This window comes from Leptodactylus fuscus, chromosome 8 (genome assembly GCF_031893055.1).
Source record: "Leptodactylus fuscus isolate aLepFus1 chromosome 8, aLepFus1.hap2, whole genome shotgun sequence".
NCBI lineage: Eukaryota > Metazoa > Chordata > Amphibia > Anura > Leptodactylidae > Leptodactylus > Leptodactylus fuscus.
The window spans coordinates 16,099,579-16,109,578 of record NC_134272.1 but is presented as its reverse complement, the minus strand read 5'-3'; the positions used below and the strand labels follow the sequence as shown (position 1 = coordinate 16,109,578).

The 10,000-nt window shown below is 43.8% G+C and overlaps 1 protein-coding gene across 1 annotated transcript in view; it reads right to left on the bottom strand.

Annotated features, from left to right (window-relative positions):
• Positions 1 to 9,362: 9,362 nt before the first annotated feature.
• The window catches only part of LOC142217381 (NXPE family member 4-like), a 6,242-nt gene continuing 5,604 nt past the window's right edge, over positions 9,363 to 10,000 (bottom strand). Inside the window, exon 6 of the mRNA XM_075285608.1 lies at positions 9,363 to 9,914. Within this exon, the coding sequence (XP_075141709.1) occupies positions 9,370 to 9,914 (545 nt within the window). The 3' untranslated portion in view covers positions 9,363 to 9,369. The remainder of the gene's footprint in view (positions 9,915 to 10,000) is intronic.

Below are 10,000 nucleotides of genomic sequence, written 5' to 3'. Positions count from 1 at the left end.
GCAGAGGTAGCAGCTGTACCCCAATAACCAGGTGCCTGAAGGCATCCAAAGGCCTCACTGACCGATACTCCTTAGCGTGAATACGCCTCTAAGGAGGGAGTATGGACACGTAGACCAAGTGGGGTATCTTTAGGGCTGCAGAGGGTAAGGAGGCTTCCACTGGTGTAGCTATATGGGTCGCAGTAGTCCCAGCTGTGACCGGGTCTAGAAGCCAGGGGGACCCACACGTCACCCTCACCATCTTAAGGCTGATAAAACTCCTTTGATATCCTTTCTGATTACCTTTGATAGTCAATGTGAGAAGACTTATGATACACAGCCTTTCACTGTCTGAAAGGAGACACATATCCTCTTAACGTCAAAAATAGAAGTTGATCAGCAGCATATAGCCAAGGAGGGATTCTGTGGAGGCGTCGGGGGCACATACACTATATGGGGGGCTCTGGCCAGGGATGGAAAATACGGGAAGCTAAAAAAGTCAAAATTAAAAAAAAAAAAAAATTAATTAAAAAACCTAAAAATTTAAATCACCGCCCACTTTCCCTAGATCACAAATAAATATGAATACATCCCTAAGTCCAAAAATTCCCAAACCATTAAAATATAAAAACATACGTGCGTACGATAAAAGCCATAGCAGAAAAAAAAACTAAGTGCCTGAATTGGCGGGTTATTTTTTTTACCTCCCTAAAAAAAATGGAATAAGCTGTGGTCAAAACGTCATACATTCCCCAACATGGTATCAATAAAAATAACATATTGTCCTATAAAAAAACCCACCTTATACAGCCCTGTATGCTGAGATATAAAAAAGTTACAGGTGCATTTTGAAGCTATCATCGTTTTATAGCTAAAATGTTATGTTCTCTTACGCCTATGTACCGTTACTGTTTGCATTAATAAAGCATTTAAAAAAAAAAAAAAAAGTTACAGGTGTCAGAATATGGGGATTCAAAGAAGATATTTTTTCTTCCAAAGTTAGAATTTTTGTAATGTTGTTGTTATTATTATTATTATTATTATTATTATTATTATTATTGTTTCTTTATATAGCACCATTAATTCCATGGTGCTTTACATTTGGGGGTTACATACAATACACAGAATATACAGGTAGATATAATACTAACAATGACCGACTGGCACAGTGGGGTAGAGGGCCCTGCCCGCGAGGGCTTATAGTCTATGAGGGAAGGAGGGTAGAGACAGAAGGAGAGGGGGAGACTGTACAGATGGCGGTGCGGTGATAGTGTTATTGGAGGTTGTAGGTCTTCCTGAATAGGTGAGTCTTCAGGGCCTTCTTGAATCCTGTGATTGTGGGGGTCAGTCTTATGTGTCTTGGTAAGGAGTTCCAGAGTATGGGGGATGCACGGGAGAAGTCTTGGAGACGGTTGTGTGAGGAGCGGATGAGGGCAGAGCGGAGTAGGAGGTCATTGGAGGATCTGAGGTTACGTGTGGGCAGGTAGCGGGAGATTAGGTCAGAGATATATGGAGGGGACAGGTTGTGGATGGCTTTGTATGTTAGCGTTAGTAGCTTGAACTCAATTCGCTGGGCTATTGGTAGCCAGTGGAGGGACTGGCAGAGGGGAGCAGCCGATGAGGATCGGGGGGTGAGGTGGATTAAGTGAGCAGCGCAGTTTAGGGTGGACTGGAGGGGGGCGAGGGTGTTAGCTGGGAGTCCATGGAGAAGGGTGTTGCAGTAGTCTAGGAGGGAGATTATGAGGGCCTGGACGAGCGTCTTGGTAGTTTCCGGGGTGAGGAAGGAGCGGATTTGGTGGATGTTCTTGAGCTGGAGGCGGCAGGGTTGATCGTGTGACTTGAAGGATAGGTCAGAGTCCAGGGTTACTCCAAGGCATCGTGCCTGTGGGACTGGGGAAAGTGGGGTTCCGTTAACTTTGATAGATGGGTCAGGTGGAGGGGCCACATTGGGTGGGGTGAAAATGATCAACTCTAGGCTACGGCTGCTAAATAATCTGGAACTCTGGCCAGCAGGGAGGTAATGTCTGGTCCAGAGATGTAGATTTGGGTGTCATCGGCATAGCAATGATATTGAAAACCATGAGATTCTATGAGTTGGCCCAGGCCAAGGGTGTAGATGGAGAACAGGAGGGGTCCTAGGACGGAGCCCTGGGGGACACCTACAGAGAGAGGGCATGGTGAGGAGGTGGTGTGCGAGTGGGAGACGCTGAATGTGCGGTCAGTGAGGTATGAGGAGATCCAGGAATGGGCCAGGTCTGAGATACCAAGGGATGAGAGAATTTCTAACAGGAGAGAGTGGTCAACTGTGTCAAAGGCAGAGGAGAGGTCAAGGAGGAGGAGGACAGAGTAATGGCGCTTGGCTTTGGCTTTTAGAACATAAAAAAAGATATAAATTTGGTATCATCGTAATCATACCGATCCGGAGAGTAAAGCTAACATAGCAATTTATACCACAGAAGGAAACCCGTACGGAAATGGCGGTACTGTATTTTTTTTCCAATTCCACCTCATTCCGATTTTTTCCCGCTACATTGTACAGTAAAAGAAGTGGAACCATTTTGAAGTATAACTCGTCATACAAAAATCAGAACGTAAATGCAAAAATGAGAACGTTTTATGGCCTTTGGCATGAGGGGAGTAAAAAACAAAAACATAAAAATGACAAATGTCTGCACCACATAAGGGTTAACCCTCATCAAGAAGACCACCTCCATTGTTGCTATCACCGTTTGTGAAGGGCGCTCCCAGGTAGATGAATCTATGGCTTCTATAGGGCAGATTCCCAGTCGGCCACACTTATAGGTTGGTCAGTAGATCACCCCTGAGAGCCTTATACCTATTGTAGCCACCATGACATCCTGCGCATTTTAAGATGCATATTGTACCATGTTTTCACATCATCACCACTGCGGCCTACCTGAAAGTTGAAAGCACGGACTAAGCTTGGGGCCAGCAGCTCCCACAATTGGACCAGCACTAAGACTGGAGATGCTTTATGACATTTGGAGATGCATATTGCACCATGTTTCCACATCACCATCATTGTGGCCCACCTGAAAGTTGAAACCACGGACTCAATTTGGGACCAGCACCTCCCCCAATTGGACCAGCACTAAGACTGTCTTATGACTTCACAGGTACCCCTTGAGCTAAACTCTTCTTTTTTGGCCTCGTATTGCCCAGCCAGCTAGGCCAAGTGTCCAGTGTCCACCTGGAATGGAGACTTTGTGTTTCACATCTCCATTGGTAAAGGGATTTAGACTCTGAGCCAGGTATTCCAACATCACAGAAGGGCTGATAGATCCTAAACAACATTCCCCACCACCACCCCTAAGACAACACAGATGACCCAGGTCAGCATACTACTAAGCCACTTGTTACCAATAGCAAAACAACTAATCTATATTCTCTAACCAAGAGTCAATTATTGGGTCAGGGGTCTGTATAAGATTTGAGTAGATCTGAAAGAAGAGTTGTGGTGTGAACTGAGTTTAGGGTCTGGTCTGGTGTTCAATGTCCTCCATGTACCCATCCTACATTTTATACGTGTATAGGTGATATATAGTCTATGTTTTTTCCACACTCCTAGATTGTATTTCTGGGGGCAGAAGGGGCAGCCATTCAGTAGACCCTGAAGAGGAGAACCCACCACAGGAGACTACCGTGCAACAACAGAAAAAGTGTGACAAGGGTGAGTATGGCTGACTCCATCACGGTTCACCAATGTTCATTGTGCACCCTATAGCCTATACAACGTATCGGAACGTATATGTGAGTGATATATCTCTGTTATATGTTCAGGGCTTCTTCAGTTTTTACTGGATCCGCCTCTATCTGTCGAAGAAACATGTCTAGACAGACGGACATGGCCAGTTGTCCGGATAGTAGAGCACAGATCATCAGTATTATCACAAGGTAAAAGACCATGTGGTTCTTCTCCTTCCTGAGTTGGCTTTATAGGGGTACCATATTACAAAGCAAAGTCTTGTATAAAGGATTGTAAAACGTAGATGATGTTGTATTCTTGACCACTTGGAGGGGTCATTGGTGGTCCACTGTAGACTAATGTGTCTCCATCATCCATGTGCAGGGTCTAATGAGCAGCAGGAAAATGGTTGTGCTATGTCATTCATTGATACAGATGAGGGGTGGTGTGGATGAGGGAATTTTTTTTGCAAATTTTTTCTCTTGTTCCCACCATTCCTGAGTAATCAGTACTATTAGTGACCTCCTGAAAACTCATGAAAGACTTAAGAGAACATGTAAAAGGGTTATCCAACCTTTTATGTCCAAAACTTTTTGGATTTGCATGGCCTTTCACCACCTCTACCAACTCCAGCTCTTTATATACTTCAATATGTGCCATTGGAATACGGTTCCTGAGAAATTGGTGTTGTTAATTTCAGCACCCATTATGCTAATTAGGCTGTCTACTGACAATTGGGTGGTCCTGGAATTGAGCAGATAGTCTGGGACCACTCACCTGACAGTAGAGAGCCATATTGGGAAATGAATATAACACCACCAATTTCTCAAGAACCAAAGGGACTAGCCAAAAAATTCCAACCGTGCCTGAATCAGTGGAGCTGCAGCTATTGAACAACGCAAAGAAATGAGGTTGGTAGAGGTGGTGAAACTTAAAAGGTCCTCTTTAAGAGCCTTGAACCTCCAAAAGTCCTTCATCAACTTCAAGGAGGTCACAGTCAAGTAGAAATACAGCTGATGGTTCACCTCTAGGTAAGAACCATGTCAGTCACCAACATAATGAAAGAAAAATTAGGGTTGACAGCCCAGGGTATGTGCAAAGTGTTGGACCAGCCTCGAGATCATGTGGATTTTGGATACCTTAGATGCCCGTATAGTAACCCTAAAAATAAGCTCATGTAGCACTACTACTGTACATGCTCCAAGATGTCCACCAAAGATCAAAAGATACTATACCTAACAGAATTTTTTGTGTTTCTCCTGTCTTAGAGGCACTATATGTTGTAGAAAGATTACCATACCCCATACAGGAGACAGATTTGGGCACTAGGAATATTCGGCAACTCCGGCCTTCAGACACGGTCAACAATTAGTCGGTAAAAGGCGAGGAATAAAAAGAAGGAGATACTGTGAGATCCTCAAAAACGTGAGCCTAAGAGAACAAACATCTCCAATGAAATTTCAGAGACTTCTTGACGATGACTGTGAGTTATGGACACTGGATGCCCAAGAGTAGGATCGAACATCTCAACATCTCAACATAACTGTTGTCCACATAACCTTGGTCAATTGACCCATTCCCAAGCCAAAGGGATCTTAGAGCCTGTGATGTCTTGTGATAAAGATCAAGGCCAGCCTGAGTTACTGGATACCTGGAGCAGCCTCCATGCTGGTGTTTGCAGTAGCTCCTTCCTATGGCGCACTACTGCTGTTACAAGCCTTTAGCTTTGCCTAGTCGAACAACTTATTCCCACCCTATACCCTTCTCCCTCTTTACGTGATGCACCTCATGACTCCTCACTGTCAATTTTGTGCATTTCGGTGTTGCTTTGTAGTTAGAGTCATTATATTTATGCCATATTTGTAGCATCCTGATGGACGCTGCTAAACACACTGGTTGCACTTTCTTATGTTTACGGTGTTTATTAGAGATGAGCAAGTACTGTTCGGATCAGCCAATCCGAACAGCACGCTCCATAGAAATGAATGGATGCACCTGGTACTTCCGCTTTGATGGCGGCCGGCCACTTAACCCCCCGCGTGCCGGCTGCGTCCATTCATTTCTATGCGAGCGTGCTGTTCAGATTGGCTGATCCGAACAGTACTCGCTCATCTCTAGTGTTTATGTGTCACTTGTACATACTTTTATATTGTTTTTTTTTAATGATTGTGAGCCCCACATAGAGCTACATAGAGCTCACAATGTACATTTTTTCCCTATCAGTATGTCTTTTTGGAATATGGGATGGAAATCCATGCAAACACTGGGAGAACATACAAACTCCTTGCAGATGGTTTTTTGCCCTTGGTGGGATTTGAACACCAGACCCAGCGCTGCAAAGCCACCGTGTGGCCCCAATTTTATATTGTTTTATGTGTATACAGTCCTATGAAAAAGTTTGTGCCCCCCTATTAATCTTGATCATTTTTAGTTCTAAATATTTTGGTGTTTGCAACAGCCATGTCAGTCTGAAATATCTAATAACTAATGGACACAGTAATATTTCAGGATTTAAATGAGGTTTATTGTACTAACAGAGAATGTGCAATATGCATTAAACCAAATTTGACCGGTGCAAAAGTCTGGGCACCTCAACAGAAAAGTGACATTAATATTTAGTAGATCCTCCTTTTGCCTCTAGTCGCTTCCTGTAGCTTTTAATCAGTTCCTGGATCCTGGATGAAGGGATTTTGGACCATTCCTCTTTACAAAACAATTCAAGTTCAGTTCAGTTTCACGGTCGCCGAGCATGGACAGCCCGCTTCCAATCATCCAACATGGTACAAGGATGGTGAGACAGGGAGAGCATAGTACTGACGGTCTTTGACAGAAGTTTGGAGTCATTGGTGCCATTTTTGGAAAGAGTCTTAAGTCGTCCAAGACCTTTGAAAACAGACCAGTTGTACCATAGAATTGACAGGACCGGCCTGGGAGTATACAGAACAGACAGAGAGTTAGAGAAGCTAGAATTATTATTATTGTATTATATTATTTGGGACATAAACTGCAGGAAAATCCATCAACTGGCTCACCCCTTGTCCTGAGTGGAACATGTATTGTATTAGAAGCTGTTTGGTTGATGTTTACCCCATTGCAAGCAAAGTTCTAACTGTTTTCATCTGCAACCTTGGGTCTCCTGAATCTTTACCTGCACTACCATCAAAGGCCCTTAAAAAAACTCCACCTGGTTCAAGAAGGCTGAGGATTTCTAAGGAAGTGCTTTGTGAGGAAACTACCTCCAGCATTAGGTATCCTGCAGGCCCCCTCAGCTCGGCACCAGCCTTGGAGATGCAAAGGAGGAGTTAGCTGGGAGTCCTAGCTGCCATGATAAGTGCTGCCTCTACAACTACAACTTCCATTTTCGGGGTTGTTTCCGATGGGTTGTTGCATAGGTCATATGCGTTTTTAGTTATAGTTTAGGCCACCCCCTATGAAACATTATTGTACCCTGGGACTTCTTCACACTCATATTATAATAATTGGAGGTCTTTCCTCATCTGGTCACCACTGAAGCATGTGATTGGTTCTTGGCAGTCATGTGGGGGCATCAATGACTGAGATTGTGTGTCATAATCAAGTGTCTACTGGTGTCCACTAGCAGGCCTCAGTGGTGACCCAGTTCCATTAATGTCAGCAAGGAGTGTAGAAAAGGTGAGAAGATATAAGGAATGAAATCCAGATGCCATAACAAAGCCATTAAGAGATAAGGAAAGCCTTGACCTCCCCTTTCTTCGAGTGGTCAGGGTGTTAGGAATGGGTGGAGGACATTGCCTTTGATAGAATGGGATCCCCCTGGTTGCTGATGCAGTTTGGACTCTGCCACAACTTGAATGTAGTGCATTAGCACCTCATGGGCGAACTGTATTTAGAAGTTTAGATTGTAAGGGAACACAATTTGTACAGTGCTGCGGAGTATATTAATATATTAATAAGTATATATGTATATAAGTCAACAATGGTTGAGCCTTTGTTGTACATGACTTTCATTGTAATTGAAGCAGAAATTTTAATGTATTCTCAAATAAAACTGTTTAATCCCCATCTTCTGATTTAGAAGTATTAGTTTGTAAGTGAAGGCAATTTGTACAGTGCTGTAGAGTATATTAATAGTATATATGTATATAAGTCAACAATGGTTGAGCCTTTGTTGTAAACAACTTACAATGTAATTGAAGAAGACATTTCGATGTATTCTCAAATGAAACTGTTTAATCCCCTTCTTCTGTCATTAAGCCCCCAGTGCCTTAGTTAGAGGTGACTGAGGTGCCATTTTCCTAGGGGCGAATGGTTGCCACTAGAGTTGAGTGATCGTGTTCGGAAAAGATCGGATTCTGATCAGCGATCGAGAAAATTTCCCTTTTTAGGTGGGATCGAGATCAGTACTATTTCCCACAATGCTTTGCTTAGCCTTCACACTAAGTATACGCTCCGCTCATTCTGAGTGGAGTGTATACTCAGTGTGAAGGCTCCGCTGCGGTTCCATAGGAATGAATGGAAGCAGCCGGCACACAGCCTTAACCCCCTGCGCGCCGGCTGCTTCCATTCATTCTAACTAAACTAACATCTCTAGTAGCTACTTACCTCCAGAGATGGCTGCTCCGGTGTCCGGTATTCTCCTTCTTCTTCGCATTGCTGCCGCTCCACGCTGCTCTTCTCGTCTCGCTGCCGCCGCCTCCCAGGTTAGTGTTTAAAGAGCTAGGAAGGCGGGGCTTGTGGCTTAGGAGAGTGTGGGCGGGTACAGGGTGGGGAGACGTCTCCCCTCCCTGTACCCGCCCACACTCTCCTAACCCGCCACACTCTCCTAATCTGGGAGGCAGGGGGCAGCGAGGCGAGAAGAGCAGCGTGGAGCGGCAGCGAGGCGAAGAAGAACACCGGGCACCGGAGCAGCCATCTCTGCAGGTAAGTGGACACCAGGGGGTGTGATGATATATCTATCATTCATATAGAAGTAAGAAAATTACTGTGAAACACATACACATACGTATACCTTTGTCCGAAAATGCTCGATACAGATTATATTTATTCATTATAAAGATCTCAAAAGACATTTTTAAAATATAACATTGTACCTGTTCTTGGGATATTCCATCACCAGTCATCTGTTCTACCAGCTGAGCTATTGGAGGAATTTCTCATAGTAGAACAATCTATAAAGGGTTAAATCCACATAATAAAGTCTAGCATGATACATAATGTCATGCCGATATCACAACTTCACATGATGTCATAATAATATTGAAATAAAATGTTATAATGTTGTCGCTCAACACATTGGGGTGATGAAGGTACCCATCACGGTACCCCAAACCTGGTGAACAGAAAGCTCTGTGGATATATAACATAGTACGGCAGTATTATTTATTAACCATCACTTATATAGATTATTGTGACAAAGAGGAACTCAGCAGCTCGCTCGGCATCTGAGCTGTCACTGGTAACTTGTATCTTATAAGGCACTCAATTTAACAGCATGCAATAATACTATCAGGCCACTAGGTGGCGAGGCACCATCACTCATACATAACATAATACGCGTGGTACAATTCCATCCGATCCCTGCTAAAAATAAATATATGATGAATAAATTACAATGAAATGTCATACATGTTACTCCACGAGAGATTACAGAGACATGCTGACAATCCTTCAGATTACTGATATCAAGAAGATCTGTAATATTTCCTTTATGACGCCTGGGTGAAGGACATGCTGATGATGTTCTCCAGAACTTCCAGAGGAGGGTGTATGACATCACAAGCATAAGCTATGGTCATATCCAAACCATCAACAAAGCCAACATTCAGACCATGAAAGATGTCCCTGAGCGCCACATACTGGACGTATCCATGGAAGTCACTGAAGCGCTCCATGTTGATGTCCATGTCCCGGGCGTTCTCCTCCTTGATGATCACCTTGGTCCTGGGGCTACGGATGAGGAGTCTTTCTACAGCCTTGCGGACATTGATGGCCGACCTGATGAAGACTCGTAATGGGAAAGGCCTAAAGTGCTGTCCTAAAGTGAGAACAATGATTGTGTTTTCTCCCCCACCGACCTGGTCGATCTGCCGGGCCATGTACGCGTCCTCCTTGATGGAGTAGAAGGTTTTACTGACAAATGGGAAAGTGTGTTTCTTCCACTGGATGTAGATAAACTTTTCCAGGTTTATTGCTAGAAGAGTCTTCTGCCAAGATTGCATCTCATCTTCTGTGTGGTTGAAGTAGTCCACGACTGAGAAGAAAAAACACAAGAAAAACTAGATAAATGGATATAAAGCATGGTATGGGATAAGGATAGATAGATAGATAGATAGATAG